Source organism: Syngnathus typhle, linkage group LG2 (assembly GCF_033458585.1).
Source record: "Syngnathus typhle isolate RoL2023-S1 ecotype Sweden linkage group LG2, RoL_Styp_1.0, whole genome shotgun sequence".
NCBI lineage: Eukaryota > Metazoa > Chordata > Actinopteri > Syngnathiformes > Syngnathidae > Syngnathus > Syngnathus typhle.
The window spans coordinates 15,016,864-15,036,968 of record NC_083739.1 but is presented as its reverse complement, the minus strand read 5'-3'; the positions used below and the strand labels follow the sequence as shown (position 1 = coordinate 15,036,968).

The 20,105-nt window shown below is 39.7% G+C and overlaps 1 protein-coding gene across 1 annotated transcript in view; it reads left to right on the top strand.

Moving 5' to 3' along the window:
• The first annotated feature begins 3,931 nt into the window (after positions 1-3,931).
• syt6a (synaptotagmin VIa) overlaps positions 3,932-20,105 on the top strand; it is a 34,023-nt gene continuing 17,849 nt past the window's right edge. Inside the window, exon 1 of the mRNA XM_061273035.1 lies at positions 3,932-4,088. Within this exon, the coding sequence (XP_061129019.1) occupies positions 3,932-4,088 (157 nt within the window). The remainder of the gene's footprint in view (positions 4,089-20,105) is intronic.

The window sequence follows — 20,105 nt, the reverse complement described above, 5'->3', positions numbered from 1 at the left end:
AGATTGGGGACCAAAATTAGCAGAAACAGCTGGAATCAGGATCAGTTGAAGTATAACACAGGAGTTGTGGTCTTAACCGATAGGCCACAGGTGTCAGACTCAAGGCCCGGGTGTTAGGGTGGTGCTCATAATCTGTAAACCCTAACACCGGGGCCCAGATACGGCCCGCCACATCATTTTATGTGGCCCGCGAAGACAAATTGTGCATCAAATTCGTGTCATTACTAGAATTGCAAATTGTCTTCACTTTTAATAATATCTTTTTTTTTTCAGTTATTACTTGTCTGATTTGAAAACGTATGAGGTGCTCATACATTTATTTGGGCTGACAGTCATAATGGCCTAAAAGACGCAATGACTACAATGCGGCCCACGAAAAAAACGAGTTTGACACCCCTGCGATAGGCTAATACTTCCACTCTGGCGTCCTTATTATGCCCTTATTAGCTCATTGCACAGCTAGTTGCAAGCGGAAACAAAGTCAGGTGAAGCAGATACGCAGGAGTAATGGACTCCTTTGAAAGGCCTCAGATGAAAATAATTTCTTATTTGGCTGCTAATCAGGTTGGCCTTCATGGAATAGATCCAATCTTCAAGAACAGGAAGCATGGCAGACCCTCATTCAAGCCTTTGAGGGAGACAGGAGGACAAGGGAAAGACTTAGATAAGCTCTTAATGATCTATCCTGGAACAATAACCCCCACGCTCCCCTGTAAAGGTAGACGGTGTCATCTTTTGGCTCTGCTTTAATTCAGTTAAAATTGGAGTCAACCAGAAGCTGGTTAAAATCCACCTAATCCGATTTGATTCGATTTAATTTCGTCCCTTGGTGTATTCAATTACTTTGATTAAAGGTTATGTTTGGAACATAATTAGCAAAAAAAGGACAGAAGGGTTCAAACACAGTTCACCACAATGCAGTGACAAAGTCAAGTCAATCATGAATTGATTTTACAACCTTTTGGCGGGGAGCGCACCAATATGAGTCATACATAAAGAAATAATTGAAGCAGAAATGTTAGAGAATACAGAATCGCTGCATCTGTTTTAACTTTCCATGCCCAGGGTTTGTAATAAATATGTGCAGATGGCAGGAGATAGATATAAAAGCAAATTACATGAGTGAAATTGCATTGTATTAGATTGCATTTACTATTCAAAGCATCCATCCCCCAAAGGTTTAACAGTAAAAAAAGGAAAATGGATTGATGGTTGAATAAAAGTATTTGTTGTTTTGGTGAAGAAACCCACACAAGTAAGACATCATCAATAGGCCCATCCATCCAATATCTGCAGCACTTTGCTCATTAGGCCGTGCTGGCTGGAGCCTATCCCAACTGACTTTTACGTCCTGGACTGGACAGTCAGACAGATAAAGCATGGATTATTGTTGTAAATGAATTCCCTACAAATAATCCTTATCGTTTTTTCCTCTGGTGGCACTGAGTTCATGTCTGTCCATAATCCATCTATTCATCTTCTATTGTCCTCATTGGGGTCTTCAGAAAGCTGAGTCGATGCAAGATGACTTTTGGTGGGAGGCAGAGTACAACCTGATTTGCAAGTCGCTAGTCGTCGCTACTTACTAGCCCGCAATGCTTCCCTTCTCCATAATAGTCCCAACTATGTCTTAATCTCCAGTGTCACTACCAGGAGTCACCAATTCCAATGTCATGCATGTTTTATTTGTCTATGTGGTGCAAAGGAACAGAAAATCCATCTTCATTTTAAATGTCCAAATTGTTTGTTGCTCCTGTGCTCGAATGAAACGGTCTCATTTGTCATTGAATGCCACCGTATGCTAACATTAAGATGATAGACGTTAATGATCTTGGCAATAATGCTGTGTCGAAAGTACATTGAATGAACATAAGTGTTGACAAATAAACCGCCTGGAGCAAGAACAATTTGCATCTCATTAGGAGAACTGTTAGGTATCTGCCTAACTAAATAGTGCATGTCTACAGAGGGCACAATAGATTATTATTATTTTTTTTATAAAACTGCCCAAAAGAGAACGTAATCGCTTGACTGTCTTTTTTAATGGGCAGGTTAAGCACCTTCAACTTGACGCCAGCATCGGAAAGATGATGGGCTGGGCAGATCTCAATTCCAATCCGAATGCTTCAATGCGTGCAGATTTGATTCAAGAGCTCATCAAAAATATCAATCATAAAAAGCAAACACGAATTTGAAAATAAGGCACATTACTTTCCACGCCACAAGGATAATTGCTGTGTTGTTGTTTCTGACAAGATATTGTTTTGTTGTGAATGTATTGCCTGGAATCATCCCGATCATCCTTGGTTGTAAACATTCAATGGTTTCGCAGAAAGAGGTGTGTGTGTATGTGTGTGTGTAGGACCTCCTCATCAGAGGTACTTTACCTCAGGAGAAGCATGCCCCATGAGACTTTGTGACCTGAGGGAGGCATTATGACCGTCGACTTGAGAAAAATAAGCCCAGTGGTCGTTAAGACTCCGTTTAGACGCTTGTATCAAGTAGGTCACCTCGTCCAAATCATAAAAGTCGGGCGACAAACACAGCTGGGTTGGGAAGGTGGGGGTGATTTTGCATTTGTATTCAAGGCACTTGATATTGTGTTTTTTTTTTTTTTTTTGTATTCGTGTGAGGCGGTGGACTCTTTGTGTTGTCACCAGGGACGATGTGTTTCATTAAGTCAACAAATGAGGTTTGGTGTGCATACACAGAATACACACATACACGAATATTGTATGCTTATGTTTGAATAAATTTGCGCATGGACGGGTCATGACAAAGGCAAATATTTTGTCACTGTACTATGTTGAGTTCTTGGGCACTGTGATGTCATTTTCAGTTGACATCAAGTGGCAAAATGACTAACCCCTGAGATGGATTTGGTTGCTTACCGTTTTTTTCCATGTATAATGCGCCCCGCTGTATAATACGCACCCTAAAAATGGCATGTTGATGCTGGAAAAAAGCCTGTACCCATGTATAATACGCACCCAAATTTTGACTCCTACTTAAGTCCGTGAACATAAAATTATTTCAGAAAAAAGATCATCTTTGGGAACAACCGGATGTTATTCTGCCGGTCAGTATCATTGCGCATGCACTAGCATACTCAATAGCGAAGAAATGTTTCGGATTTGTGTAGGGTATATTGTGACAGCATACGAGCAGGTGATCTAGCAAGCGTCTGATACAAGAGCATTGTGTTCGTATGGAGCGTATTTGAAGTGAACAGCAGAGAAGAAAGCGCATCTGTAATGGCGGCCTCCATATGATATCCGGATTTAGAAAAAAAAAAAAAAAAAAATAATTTTTTTTGTACCCATGTATAATGCGCACCCCAGATTTTAGGTCAACAAATTAGTTAAATTTTGCGCATTATACATGGAAAAAAACGGTAATTCATATGTTGACAAATGCAATTCAAATCAGAATACAGCCTTTAGAATAGTGGGAGTGCATAGAATGTATTATTGTAAATAAAGTTTTTTTTGACTTGACGTATCCTTTAATAACGGAGCCAATTTGAATCAATTTGAATCCACGGGGAATTGCTTGGTTTTATCTGCTACAAGAATGATTCCTTTTTATTTGACGATCCACAATAAAATGTATGGAACATTTTAATGGTGATATTGTTTCATAGAGCCGAGTCATCAAAAGAGATTGAAGAAAATAGAAGTGCAGTTCAGTCTGTAATTTATTTGAACTTTTAAGTAGTGTAAGAACTTTCAACGCCCTCTTGAAAATGAACAAGCATATAGACACGCACGCACACAACTTGTTGCATTCATTTTCTGCATAATCGGCTACAACGTGTGCGTGTGTGCACGCGCGCACGCGCGCCAGGGTGTGAGTGCTTGCGCGCGCGCGCGCACGCTGCTGTGCCCTCTAATGAGCGCACTCCACGGCTGACGATGCAGCTGGGAGCAGCATGAGTTCGGAGCGAGCCGAGTATGACATGGTGTGTCAGAGAGCCGTGACCCTCATTGTGGACCTCTGCCTGCACAACAGCTCGCTGTTGGAGCAGGACACGTGTCAGGACTTCCTTTTTCTGTTGTCCGGTCACGGCGCCAAGCACACGGATCAAGGTAAGCACAATCCCGATGATGCGTGCATTCTGGCTGTTGAATCTCACTTGTCTTGTTTTGCACTCTTATTTCTACCTGCCATGTACAAAAAGTGACAACCCTTTAATTTGGCTTCAGTTTGTTCTGCTTGACATCAGATTTTTATTTATTTATTTTTAAAGAAGACAATATCATAATTTAAAACACAGTCGGCTGATTCCATTGTTTGATAAAGTTTGTATTCAGTTTCTTGGAACAGTTGATGGGCGGCACGGTTTGCATGTCAGCCTCCCCTTCCTAAGAACTTGCATGGGTTCGAAGTGCATTGCTCATGCTTGTATTAATTGTCTTTCTCCAACATTCCAAACGGTGGATATCAAAGTCGGCTGGCATAGGCTGCAGCTCACCTGTGACCAGGGTGAGGACAGACACTATAAAGGAGGGGTGTCAGCATTATAGTCTTTCGGAGGGCCATTATTATCAATGTATGAGCACCTCATATTATATACAGTAAAAGCTACAAAACAAACTGACAAATAATTAGTCTTCAAATCAGATGAGTAAAAACTGATCAAATATTTTTAAAAAATTAAAATAAATTAAAAGTGAAGACAATTTGCAATTCGAGTAATGACACACGAATCTGATGCAAAATTTGTCTTTGCGGGCCACATAAAATGATGTGGCGGGCCGTATCTGGCCCCCGAGCCTTGAGTTTGACACTTATGCTATAAAGTATGACATTGAATGTTTCCATGCCACTATAACCAATCACCTGTGAAACAACTCCAGTTAGAATGTTTAACATCCTTTGAAGAGTTTTGAGAGTCACCTTACTTACTTCCTCCCCTTGTATCTTCCTTAGTTGCTTTTCTGACATTCTTCTCTTTGTTTAGTCTGCTCATTGTTTTGGAAAGGCCACAAAAGTCTCCCCTCTCCCCATAGCAAAACATGGCAAAAGTTCATTCCTTGCTGAAAATTGGCCTCTGGAGGTATGCTGTGATCTCAACTGATGACTAACCAAAGAGACCTTGTTTCCTCCAAAATCAAATTGAAGACCTCGGGGCCATTGATGCATCTTTTCCACTATAATTTGTGTATTCATTATTCAGTGCATGCCACATTTTATTCTAAATTCCCGAGCCAAATGCCGCAACAGCATAAGGAAATGATTAAATTAGTAATCAAGGTTTCTTATGAACAATAATATTTGACGCGTGTGTATTCAGGCTAAATAAAGAGACACAACTTTCAAATGATTGAAATACAACTACCGTATTTTCCGGCCTATAAGGCGCACCGGACTATAAGGCGCACCTTCAATGAATGGCCCATTTTAAAACTTTATCCTTATATAAGGCACACCGGACTATAAGGCGCACCATTAATGCATCATGTCAGATTTTTAATCCAAATCAAATCATTCTCCATTTTATCTTTTTTATTTCAACTTCAGACGGAAACAAATTACTTTATAATCATAAAATAATGATCCATAGTCTTTTTGAGTCATGATTCATAGTCTTCAGCGGGCCACTTTCATGACACAATGCTTTGGGCCAGTTTAAATTTCGGAATTTGGTCCATATATAAGGCGCACTGGGCTATAAGGCGCACTGTTGGTTTTTGAGAAAATTTTAGGTTTTTAGGTGCGCCTTATAGGGCGGAAAATACGGTAAATTAATGTGGTTAAATAACCAGAATGTAGTTGTAAACCTTTACCTTGTAAACATAATAAATCATGTGGTTAAATAACCAGAATGTAGTTGTAAACCTTTCAAGATGGTGGCCGTCTGATGTCCAAAAGTCTAACAGGTGTCTCCTTTGTTGTCAGGATGTGAAATCCAAAAGTTAGTTGCTGTCAGCAGGTGCAATCCAAAATGCTTTACTTGCCTTTTTGACGCCGTTCCCGCTTGTCGACGCTGTCATCTCGCATCATTCTCAGCGTGGGGGTTGTATCATACGTCACCATGCATGCCACTGACGTCCACTATATCACGCTGCTGTCGCTGATGTAAACAGTTTCTGCCACGTGAATCTTCCAGATGAGATACTTGTGGTGATGTTGAGGTATAGAGGTTGCTGTGGGATTTGACGTCGCCTCGTCTATATTTTCCCCAAAATATTTATTGTAAACTGAGTGGCCCACTTATGGAATTGGAAGTTAAAATCCTGCCCGTGTTATGTGCGTATGACATCATAGCATAGCAAAACACCCATTCAGGCAATCACATCAAATATAGAGCACTTTCCCTCCTTAGTGATCAAAGTCATCATACGCTTGATAATTGGATGTCTCTGAAAGATTATCTTGAGCAATTATCAAGGGGATTTTTCCTGCCAGATTTGTTTGGTTGCTTCTGATAATGGTAAATATTAACAACAGCAAACAAACAGTGGAGCAAATGGTTGTGTCAAGCGTTTGCATAACACCCCAGCGGGGCTTCAGTAGGGAATATTGGATTTAGTCCAATTTTTATTACCACTGCTATCATGTCGGGTTTATACGTATAAAGCAACAATACTAATTGATTCAAAATCGATTTATTGAAGATGTTATGGTTCAGCACGGTACAGTGGTCCCCACTTGTTTTTTAGGCCACGGACAGTTTTCGCGCAAAGACGTAATTTCATTTTCCTAGTAGTTTAATAATAATTTTAAATAAAATTCACCATTAGGTTTGCTCATTTTTACAGTTTTAACAAATCAAGTGTTGACATTCTTGCATATTAAGTCATGTTTTGAGCATATAATTGACAATACAAATATAATTTTACGGACATGAGAATGATTGATGCATGCGAGACAAAATCAGGTGGCATAATTAACAATAATAAATTTTGCCATGTCAAGTAAATGCAATGCTGTAATGACATCTTGAGCCTTGTTTGCATGGAATCTACCTGTGCGGGATTAAAAAAAAAAAAAGCAATATCTTATCGTGATAATATTATTTGACATTTCTCTTTATGGTTAACAGTTGAATGAAGCATAATGCAGGATGCCTGCAGCATGAAGTGGACATGGGATGGCTGTGAGAAGATAGATTTACATTTTTTGGAGCCAGATTGATCTGACAACTGTCAATTGTGTTCCTCATGATGCATATTCAATTTTGTTCAATTCGTGTTATAAAAATGTTTATTATTGTCAAAGTTTGAGCCTGTCACATAACGCGACGAGCACTTCACTTCCCGCCCAAGAGAAGTATTAAAAGTGTTGTTTCAACTCAACTTTGTCGAGGGCTTTTGGCAGAGATACTAGCTGCGCTGATGTCACAACAGATTACTACAGTTACCATACTTAATTGTGGGTCAGCTTGATTGTCGCCCCATGCACATCTTCATCGGTGTGTCACGTGTTCGGGAGCTGCCGATTCGTCTCATTACTGCGGGGCATGAAGCCCACTTGAATGTCAAACCTTATCTGGCTCAGCTGGCCCTCTTGAGTGTTGAAATCCAGCTTCTTTGCTTTATGTTCACATTTTTGACATAGATTCATGTTGAACTGTCACGTCCACTCCAGTTTTGTCCAGTTGAGTCCAGTTCTGTTTGAATGATTCTCAGCACAATATTAGCAGTGATGTCATCATGGGGTATCAAAGTGGTCTGGTCTTGTCATTGTCTTCAAAACCAAAAAAATCTCCGAATTCCTCACTGAACATCTTGAAGCGGCTATGAGGAATAGACTTTTGAATTGTTTGGGTACAAATAATTGGGTCTCGAAAGTAAAGTTCTCACTCAGTCCACATTCACACTTAATATTCATGTGCGTGGCTTCCATTTCCATGGATAACCACTTTACGTATCACAGCTAATTTGTTTTTTTATTGACTACAATGAAATGACCAATTAGTGATTCTGAAACTTTTTCCAGCGAGACTGAGAGGAAACAAGATAAGTTATTTGTTGACCAATTAGTTCCGCCCGCCCTCATCGTACGAGGGCTATCACATGACCTGACCGCACCCACCTGCTGCTGCTGCTGCTTGCAAAACCTAATCAACTGCTAATCTGCAATATTGGTATTTGCTCAAGCCTTTGTATCCTTAAATGAAGCCTGTGGAGCTCGTGGGGAAAAAGGGTGCTGAACACACCAACCCATACAAACACCTTATTAAAAATTCCACTTTCATTATCAGCTGTGTGGACTTGAATTGAGCGGCCCTATTTTTGATCATAATTATCCCCCCCCCCCTTGAGCTTTAGTAGCCTTCATTGGAAGAGGATATTTGATTCAGCTGTCATTTAGTACTGCACCAGACTGCATCACACCCTCATAACACAACAAAACAAACATGCATATAAAGACAAAGAAATCAAAAAGTGCAACATTGATTGGATGGATGGATGCTTGCGAGTCCATGTTTACACGGGTCTGTCATAATAGCACAGTCAAGAAGTGATCAGGGCAAGGAGTTAGTGAGTACTAGTACATGAACGATTGCTCAGAATTCGACACGAGTCGGAGAAGTCAGGCAGATCTTGTGGGACCAGGAGGTAATACAGGGCACATTTCTATCCACATGAATGTGCTTTCATATAAAAGTCCAACATTGGCTTGAATACCAAAGAAGCGCTTGTGTGGACAGCATTACAAATCTGCATCTCTTGCGCTCTCCTTGAGCACCTTCGGGACCCTCGCATGACCGACTTTAACATTCAGGGTTGTCCTGAAGGTGCAAATTTTATGTTATCTCCTACATGAATTCTCCGGGATAGAATCAGTCGCTAGGAATAACTATGCCATGCCAAGCTATGGATACAAATCTTCACTCTTGACTGCGCTTATAGCACCTCACAAAAGTTGGTTCACCCCTCAGTCGGGCTGACACTATCGAATATTTTTAGAATAGCTTATTTTGTCGATATTAATGGAATAATCAAGCAAAATTTAATTTTGCATGCAAAATCATTTCCCCATTAAGTGGTTACCACCCAATTATTGTCCTTTAGTTTGTATTGGTCAGTGATCCAAAAACACAATTTGATTCAGGCTGCACTCTTCAAAGTTTTTGAGACTGATTCATTTATTTTTGAGGCCTTTTTTTTTCCTGAAATAAAAGCTGATGTTTGCAAAAGTCTGGTTTTGATGAAAGACAAAAAATGAACTATTTTCTGTCTTTAGGAATGACTTGAAAAATAATTGAATAAATACTGGTGAGAGGATGACATTTGAGAATTCGGACAATCATAAGAAGGCTCGATGAGTAAAACAGTGAATTTAGCAATCGATTATTTAATTTTAATAGCTCTACTGGTCACATTTATATAATATATTTTACTGCTGTAATATTATATTATAATATTGTAATATTAGTTAAGCATTATCCACATAGTAATTTGATTTATCTCACAAGATTTCCTGTGTTCGACACATTTTTTCTAAAAATGCTTTTACCTTGCAAACAATTTTGACTGTCATCATTTTCACAAGGCATCACGATTATTATGATACTTAACAAGTATTGTTAATCCACTGAAAATAAATATGAACACACTCCCAAATTGAAATGTCCAAATTAGACCCAATTAGCCAGGTATATTGTGACTTGTTACTTTTACAAGATCTCGGGTGTGAATGCGGACCAGGTGTGTCGCATGCCTCGCCGCGACCTCGCAAAGAAGTTAAGTGCACATACTCAACATCATACTCCATGGAAAATGACTGCTGCCAGTCTTGCTGCAGAGGTCGAAGGGTTGCAGGGTCAGCCTGCTGGTGCTCCCACCATATGCTACATACTGCTTCAAATTGCTCTGCAAGGGTGTCATCCCAGAAGGAAGCCTCTCTAAAACATGCCACCATCTGACATGGATTACTGGAACCATGTCTTGTGGTCTGATGAAACCAAGATACGCTTATTTGGTCCACATGATGTCAAGTGTGTGAGAGGAGAACAAAGACGTGCGCCTTGGCTACAGGCAAGCGTGGGAGTGACACGGTCTGGGGCTGCGCGAATGCTGACGACACGAGGGAGGGAGGGAGGCAGGGAGGGAGAGAGGGAACCATGAGTGCCAATTTGTACGGTGTCACAATGAAGTGGAGCATGATCTCCTCCCCATGGAGACTGTGCCTATGGCAGTAGTACAACTTGACCGCAACATGCTTCCAAAAATCACAGACGCCTTGCTAAATAAACCGAGGGTAAAAATGACGAGACTGGCCAAGCAAATTCTCAGAACAATGCTTGCTTTTAATTGACTGAGGACTCCTCATGCTCGAATTGTGCACAGCTGAGAGCAAATAACTAGTAAACACAACAGAGCGTGAGATGACTTTTCTGTCCTGGTGTGCATCACCAGAGCAGAACAGTACATTGAGGAGATGACTTGATCAGTTCACGAAAACAAAATCTCTGTGGTTGTTGTGATGCTCATGGTGGATGTGTAACGATATATTTTTTATTTCCACCGTATTAGACATTTTATTTACATATTAGTTCTTCAAATAATAACCGCCACATAAAAACAAATTTGTCAGGAAAGGCATGTTTAAGTTCATTTAAGGAAAAAAAATATAAAGAACATGCAGTCTAGCATATTAATGTTGAAAATTTGTGTGTGAAGTGCAAAACAATCACCTTTCCACTACAAATGATATTTTATTACATACTTTAGCGTGATCATCTGGAAAATGATGCATGTTCAATTTTCTTGGGGGTGAGTCGATATGATACCATTGGCGCTGTCCTTCCCCCATAATTGTATTGCCTCCTTCACTTCCACCCCATCTGCTTCCCCATCGTCCAGTAACCATCATCCATCCAGCTCCACAGTCTACTTGATGGAATTCTACTTTTTATGATCATTACAACGTTTCTAATAAAACAATGTGGCCGAAGATTTTTGCACAGTATTGTATATTAAACCGATTTACCTTGATCATTACATTCCAAGGTTCCTTCATTTGTCTAGGAGAAGTCACAAGGCTTTCAGCACGCATCAGTCAGACTGGCTTGATGATATGGTGTAAAACATAATCGACTTGATGAAAGGAAGTCAAGTGTGAGGTGCTGACAGCTTGGAGATAATTAGGAGGAGGACGGATGTTGCTCAAATCTTTATTTGTTCATTAGACAGTAGAGTCACAGCAAGTGATGGGTGCACAGACCGCAGCGCCACTGGATCACACCAAGTCTCAGCGCTCTCACTCATTCTAGAACAACTTGACAGATGGTGTCCTCTGTGTAGCAGGTTCCATAAGGAGGTAATCGAACACTTAACGGAAGAGTGCGCGGTACTTTACTCTCTTGCCTTCTATGGAGGCAGTGTGAATTCAGTTTCCACTCAGCGAGTAAGTCTCAGTGGGGGTTCTGTCCCAAGTCTGTATGTGCCCAGCTTAAGATGCAGAACGGTATACAGAGTATAAAAAATGTATGGATAAACTGACCTTCATTTTAAGTATGTCTTGTTTGACCTGAAAAATCCATTTAGCCATCATTGTTGATTAACATTCAGTAGTACTTACGCATTTGCTTGCCTCACATCTTTGCATCTTTACATTAATATTTCTGCAACTGTCACTATGTATTTGTGTGTAGTAGCATATCAGCAAGCTTCTTCTAGTTGAACTGCAACTTCTTGGTTCCCTAGAACATGAAGTGCCTTTGGCGCTTCATCACTTTGGACTGAACCATTCCCATTTTCTGAAATCTATGGCTGCTTCCAGTAGTTTTCTCTGGTCCTGCCATTAATAGTCCCCTGAGGAAACCGGGAGCTAGAGTGAAAGAGTGGGGTTGGGTGGGGGGAATTGAATAAGGGGCTCATGACAATGGACCAGAGCGCCGAATGAAGTAAGCATCGGTGTAGATTTACAAGCTCAGGTTTGTCAACATTGCCAATATCTTCCCATGAATGCAACTGCACAGGCTTGGAAAACAAAAGTTGTTGGCTTCATGTGACATTTGGCCCTCTGACCGCCTAAAAAGATGATGAAAACGGATGGCGTGACCTTACATATTGTCTGGTGGAAAGGTGCTGCCTGGTCCACTTCGTCATCTTAAAACTCATCCTCAAAGGCCCTCCACACAAAATGTCAACAACTAACAATTCTATTGCTATGTACACTTTCACTTTTAAAGACAAACGCCCAGCGGTTCTATACTTTAGAATGAAAGCAATATTTTTACAAAAACAATGTTAGTCAAAATTGTGGCAATGTGTATTTAAAATCTTAAAAGATGTTTTATTTTGTACATTCTTGCTTTGAGTTATTTATTATACAACTAAATTATTCAATGAATTACAGGAAAGCAAAACATTCAAGCATTTTCATTTCTGGCTTCAGCACAAATTCACCTTTGTTGGTTATTTGTTTTGTACAGTAGTTAAAAATTGTATGTCATGTATAATGTAATTGTATTTTAAAAATGTCTGTACTGTAATCATTTAGTAGTGTAACGTTAATGTCGCCGTCATACTGCCGCACTGCTGCTTTTGCTTAATCGACCGCCAAGTTAACCCCTAAATTGTACTCTGCATCCACCCAATATTAGCTCTTATCTTGTCTAGAAATTAATTTGGATAACCAGATATACTGTTTTCCCCTAAACATGTTCATTCAATATTACTTTAATTTCCTTTTTTGAAAATGGGAAATTATTAGACATATGTACATTTGCCTACTCACAAAATGTCAAAATACACTTTGCAGTGGGCAACTAGCATGAATATAACAGCACAATCCTCTTGTTGCATTTCAAAGGCACTTGATGTTTTCTGAATGCACTGCAATTTTTTGTTTTTATTGATTTATTTATTTATTTTATTTACTAGATCTCCTTTTAGGAGGTTGTAGTTAACTACACATGGAGTGTTTTTTCTTCTTATTTTATTTATTTAATTTAAAAAAAAAATTATTCACTGGATCTCCTTTTAGGAGGTTGTAGTTAACTACACATGGAGTGTTTTTTTTCCTAGTTCTGTTTAACTAATGTAAAAATCTGTAATAAACAAAAAAACTGCCAACATGAGGTGAATCTACTTGCATATTGGAAATCCTATTTTAAAGGTGTGTTTAGTTAGTGGCAATGTTTCAAGTCTTTAAGTTATATGACTTGTGGGAAGAAAATGAATTATGTGATGAGGAAACATCTGTTCACGTGCCATCAAAGAAAATACTTTCACTCCAAGTACTTTTCAGAGCTTTTATTATTTATTTCTTTTACTTTGACTTGAGCAATTATATTTGAATAAGTTACTTGTACCAAAGTTTTTTTTTTTTTCCAAAATATACTTCTACTCAACTACCTTTATTTCATCTTTCCCCTCCAAATCATTAAAACATGCATGTTACGTTTATTAAAGTGTAAATTGCTCACAGATGTGAATGCGAGTGTGAATGGTTATTTCTGGTATCCAGGATACGTATAGGTGGATTATTTTTTGAACAAATGGGTCAATTTGTTGATCTACATGAAAAACATTATTTGAAAGAGAGATACCCTTTTGAAAGGCCCAAACTATTGTCAGCCTACCTAATCTTAGTCCAGCCATACATTGATCGACTTCAACTCTAACCTTAAATCTTTTAAGATTACATCATAAGTGAGGCTACAATACGAGTTTATTTGTTTTTGACAACAAGTATGAATTATCACAATTAGCAGATTTTGCACACTCAGCCATGCAGGGAGCCTCGATACATTATTCAGCGGAGGTCGCACAATCTAATCTGCATATCTCATTTATCTTTCCATGCAAGATGAATATTTTGTTATAGATTGTCTAAGCAAATAAAAATGACTTCATCCTAATTAGTTTCCCGGCAAATTTTGCTTCGTAAATAACAATGACAGCAGCTAAGAGTCTCTATTCAGTGCACGCCGTACCAACTGTTTGGAAGTAAAAAGTCCAACCAATTGCAATATAAGAAAAATGAATCAATCATGTGAAATATCTGTCCCAATATCTAATTTATTGCCATAACAAGACATTCATTCACTATTCAGGCAATGTTTTAACAGCCAAATAACTCTTCACTCAGTGCCCCTTCTTGTCAAGAATCGCAAACTAATGGACTTAAATGCATCAAGCGATTCATTTTTTTGGAAGGGGTATAGATTTACTGCCAACAGGAATAGGAAAAAAAAGAAGAAATTCATTTAGCAAAAAACAAAGTTGACAAACTTAATTTGCTTTAGTCGGTGGGAAAAAAAAAAAGCATTTAGTTTGACACCTCGTGGTTGAATCAATTTCGAAGGTCACAAAAGCCTTGGCGGAGATATGTGCTCTCTCGGCACTGGTGTTCTTCTATACTCATGTTTTTAATTGCTCCTCCTCCGCGATAGTAGCCAAGAATGTTAGCACGTATAAAATCTGCCACGATCGTCAGTAGAGTGTCGCGCTAATTTACACGTTATTGCCGGTGACCTGTGGGGGTCACGTATGGAAATCTCAATATGTAAATAAGTTTCACAGCCGGTAACTCATCCCCTGCGACATCATTGCTCGGGTCTTTGACAAGCAAATTCCCAGTCGAGCGTGTAATTACGAACAGCGGCGGCCACGGCGGCAGTTCAGGCGGAGGCGTGTGCCAGCGGAGTGATAACGAATCACCTGCCATCGATGTCGGCGGCCGAACATGGGCGCTAATACTTTCGACCTGCCACTTTGTAATGAAGACAAATAAGAGAAGCGTTGCTAAGTGATTAATCGAACTGTTCAAAGCATCATTACTTTACTCTCTCCCAATTTTTGCTCCCACCGCTCGTTTGTGGACTATATTCAGTCTAACAATTTGTTTTGTCCTTTTAATGACCCTTTCCACAGTGGTTTAATTTCATTTTTGCCATTCGTCTTGACTTGTCTCTACATGCGTTCACAAAGTCAACGGCATCATATTTAGTTGAGATTGAATCCACACATTTCATAGATTAATAGATAATTCATTATCCAAAGTCCTTGACTTTATAGAGGAAATATGATGACAAATTTGGTTTTTAATTAGTGGTTGGGTCTCTTGGAATTTGATGCCAATCAAGTGTAGAATGAAACAAGTAAGTAGAGTGTTGCCCTGCAGCGAAAATCCACAAGTAATCAACACTCCCACTCAAAGGGTTTATAATTGCCTTTAGAAGCCATGAGATGGCAAGTAAACACTACATGAAGCTCCTCAACTCGCATCAACAGGCAACAAGATAGCTCCACGGCTCCACGGGGATAACGCTGCTTCATTTTCCTTAGAACGCTCCGAGCAATTTGTTTTTGCTGTCATCTTTCTGGAAATCAATTTGCACTCAAAACGATATGTTAAGCATTTTGATGTGCTTTTAAGCACGCAAATTAAGAATGAAACAACTGCTTTGGATTGAAGAAAGCTTTTCGAATCAGTTTTCAGGAGGAGCCTCTGTTTGATGAATGATGAAGCAGATTGTTCAACTAGCAATTCTAACACCTGTTGGGGATTTTGCTTTAAACATTTAGAGAAGGTCAGATTTTATTCATCAATAAAGATTATAGTGCATTTTAGGTCAATCCTTAAATTTTAGCCAGAAGTCAAATGTCTAACTTTTTGTGTCTCTTCTAAGCAGTGCTTATAGAAAAATTCAAGTGCATTCTGTCACTCAGATTTATTGCTCCACAAAATCATTCAAACGACCTTAGATTTTACTTTTCCTACCTCACTCTTGACATGCTTGCTGAGGGAACGGCAAGACATCCAAATCGATAGACAAAGCTGTCTTAGGAATCGGGCCAAGACTGGAAGAATATTGTCACTGTTGAAACGTGGCCCCACTCTTAAATTGGGTGGGCCGGTTCAGAGAACTGAGTGTGTCACTTTAAGTGGCCCGATGAGAACACGCCCCTGGGTTTTCGCGAAATCCACTCCTATCCTGCCACCACTGACCATAGATTAAACCAAAGACACTAAACCTTCACATCCTTTTATTGCCGGGAGTTGACGTGTTTACCCAGGAAACCTTTTCTTTTCTTTTTCAAGACCATAAAAAATGGTGACCGCTCAAAAAGGTGCTTGGAAATTTTGATTGATCAAGCATTCTATCAAACCGAATGCTTCACTTCTCAGGCTTCTCCTAAAGAATCTTGCACACACCTCCGGGGTCCAATTCACTTGATTACCTGTGATATAGTTCTGTGTGAAATGACAAATTACATCTTCTCCGAACACAGCAGCAAATAACATTACAACATTCCCAGAAAAAAAAAAAGAAAAAAGCTCTCCTGCACATTTTATCTCTGCTCACCTGATTCGGGTCACCGCTTCCCCATCTTTTCCAGGTTAGCGCCATGAACCATGAGAGGGTTTTAGGAGGTCTATATTAAATCTCCTCCTGTGAATACCTGAGGAGATTCTGATTTGTATTCTTGTGTAAAAAAAAAAAAAAAAAGAGCGCGCCGTTCCCCAGCATGAGCCCACTTTCTCTCTGAACAAAATTTACATATATTTCCGCCTCAGGCAAGCTGCTTCGATGGGGCCTGAGAGTGCAGGAAGGTCTTGATGTGCCATTCATTAGAAAGATGAATGTTACCGTGTGACTCCCCAGAGAGAACTATTTCATTCTGGGTACACTCAAGGCTATTGATTTCCACCACACATCTCCAAAAAGACAGCAATGGTCTTCAATACCTCATCTGAGAATGTAATATTGTTTGGATTCGACAATGACATCATGCCAACTCCTGCAAATATACAAAATATTGTATGACAAGAGTACTCGGTAAGTGACCCTGGGCAGCATCCGGCACGCTAGCCGCCTATTTGTAAGCAGTGTTGAAAATGGATGGAGGGTTAATTCAAGTGGGCGAGTTCACGCTACTTGAGCATGGCCAGTGACATCATAATGACTAGCTGGAAGCATAGCTTTGTGACTCACTTGCTAGTGTGTGTACTGGACTGTAAATTTTGTTTGGCTGGCAAAGCGAGTAAGCACGCGCAAGTATACTGGAAGTGCCTTGTGTGCAATTGCCGTTAGTTGTGTTTGAGGTGACGCTAATTACCGCCTATCTCATAAACACTGGCACAAAGTGTGACGTGTGAAACTGCAATATACAGATGTTTTTTTCTAAAGCCTCTCTTGATGTTTGCTTTGAATTCATAACAGGGATCAACGATTCATTTGAATTCATGTCAAAATGGAAAGGACATTTTATTTCAGATTTGTTCATTTTTATTGTTCCCAATTAAAAAAACATTTTGTTGTTTGAATTGAGCTTAATACACAGACCTTTCGACCCATTTAAAAAAGTATTTGAAGCCCTTTAGGATATTTATTTGAGTATCCCTGCTGTATAAGAATGAGAATGAACCTTTTCTATGGTTCACATTCCACATTTGTCATTCACTTTTGTGATGTTTTATTTATGCATCATGAAAGAGATGTATAATGCATTTTTTATTTAACGTTTTATAGCCTTTTCTCACAATTACATGTCAGTCATATGCTTTTATGATCAAATAAAAATAGGAAAACATGGATCCATAATTACAGTTTTACAGCATATTTCTTGCCAAAATTGTGTCTCAGTTTGATGCAGTGCACCAGCCCCTCGAGAAGCCACCACTGGCCAGTTGAACAAGTTTAAGTGTCCAGGGTTCCCGGTTCCTGGAATGGAACGTTAATTGCCGTCTCGGGCAATTAACTTGAACATGAATAGCTGAACACCTGCAATGACCAGTGCAGCCACTCTATTGTGGCTGCCAGGTTTCATGACCTGTCCCAGCAGCATCTTGCCTTCTTGGTTCATTGAAGACTTTTTATTTCTCTTGTTGAGAGCCCCGGGGAGAATGATCTAGCCTGCCTGCTGCCTAATCACTGCTAATCCTTTCAAGACAGAAAGTCATGGTTGCTCAGGTTACTCTTGCTGAAGGATTATCTTGGGTTATTTATCCATCCAGAGAGGTTAATTATGGTGGCCGGCTCCCGCCTGCTTGGAACCTTCTGTGCGTCCGCACATGAAAAATCTCTGCTTTGTAGGCTCCGTACCTCACGTGGCTACACACCTGCCAATTGTGTCAATGGAATCACCGTATAAATGTTAATAATAAACGTTGATGAGTTAATAATGATGCATTCTATAATTATCCTAAAAACAACTGTGTGCATGCAATTCGGTGGGGATGTCATCATTAGCCTCTTTTACACTGAGATCCTGAAGAAAAAGCAATAAACTGCCATTTTCTGCTTTTTAAATAGAACCCAGCGAAGCGTAAGATTGCACTTTGTGGCACGCTATCTTGCAATCAGATATGTGCATGTGTAAAATGCAAGGGCAATTGCTTTCAACTCAATGAAAAGAAGTTATGGTCGAGTATCCACCCCTGTCCCGCTGCCCTGGAATATTTTACAATTTCGTTTTACTTCCCAATTGTTCTTACAGCTAGAATAGATCCTTTAAAATAGTAGCCAGATGTCTTGAAAGGGCAAGTCAATTACTTGATTGTCCTGCCCAGTTTGGAGCAGAAAAGGTAGAGCAGTAATATTATGAGAATTTAATAAAATTAACTATTATCGAAACTAATAAAATTGAAAAATGTGTTTTACGGACTGTTTAAAAATAGCGATAATGAAATGTAATTTAGCGAGGCATGTTCAAAATAACAATGACGGAGTGACAGACTGGGTCAGCCTGAAAAAATGTGACAATGACAGACTTCCGCGACACAAAATCCGGGGGGTAAAATGTGACCTCCAAGTGCTTACTTCACAGTGTCCAAGGAGTAGAAATCTTTTTTGTACTTCCAACATGTAGACCAATTTAAAGGGAATGATAGGAGTCGTTTGTATTGGCTGAGGAGCAAGTTGGCTGTGCTCATTCCCACAATAGCGCAAACACCCCTTTAGAGTACAACTTTTCTCTTGGCTTAATTAATCATAGTAACGCTGAACGTATTGTGGGTCTTTGCCTGGAGGAGGTCAATCTCTGATGGACATTTCTAGCAATGGCAAAAATGGTTGAAAACACGGCGAGATAAAGCATGTTTTCATTGGTCGTTAAGCTATGCTGTGTTGACGGAACACTGAGCTGAATCATGTTAACAACTCGAAATGGTAACAAAGCGTATATAATGGGTCTGTCATCAAACAGAAACACTACAAAGCTTGGAGAGTGTTTCTCAAATCATCCAGGGGGAAAAAAAAGGCTTTGATTGCATTTAGGCTCCATCTAAAATGGTTTACTGTGGTGGGACTCTGCTCTGCTTATATTTCTAATCGCCGTGGTAGTGCTTACGAGACAGCCCCCGAGGCCATTTTCGACATCATGACAAGTCGCTGTCTTCTGCTTGCCTTCACCATCGCTTATGTGAGAGAAATAAGTGAAGAAGGCGTACAAACATGCTTTCACGCTTCAACTGAACTTCACAATAGCAAAAGTATAAGGCTGACAATGTAGCTTGGTCTCTTAACGGGAGATGACAAAGCTGGAAGTGGTGCAGCTTTTATCATGTCAGCTAACCATTAGGAGATGGGTCGGGATATTCCAGACATTTCCTGTTCTGCATGATGTCCAAATTGTTTGGGGAAAACTATATTCAGATCATTGAAGTTGCTCATCAGCCCACATCAGTGAAAACATTGTGGACCACTGAATTCGTCTAGTTATGCCCACTTTCTATTTAAACAGACTGAAACATTTCAAAGCCACACCTAAAACAAGTTGAATCCATAACATGAATGAGGAATTTCAATTTAAAACCTGCAAGGGTAAATAATGGTCTGAAAGCTGTGAAGGGGATGGTATTCCTCCAGGCGTCAGAAGCGCACATTGACCTTCATTATTTCTGGCTACTCGGGGAACTCCTTTTACTCCTCATCTCACGAACGTCTATCTCTTGCATCCTGCTGTGGCAAAGACTTCAATCTGTCTCTGTTTCCAAAAAAGGCCTCAAGCTGAAATAGGGTGATGATTCCTATGCCTTTTATAAAGTGAGAGCTAAAGTACTGGAATGGATTCCGGAAGAAAGCGACCGACCAGATGTAGACATTCCCTCGGACACACACCGAACAAAAGCATCCAGTCTGGATGAGGAGGATCACCAGGAATTTCATGGGCTTCATTTTTTTTTTTCTATTGAAA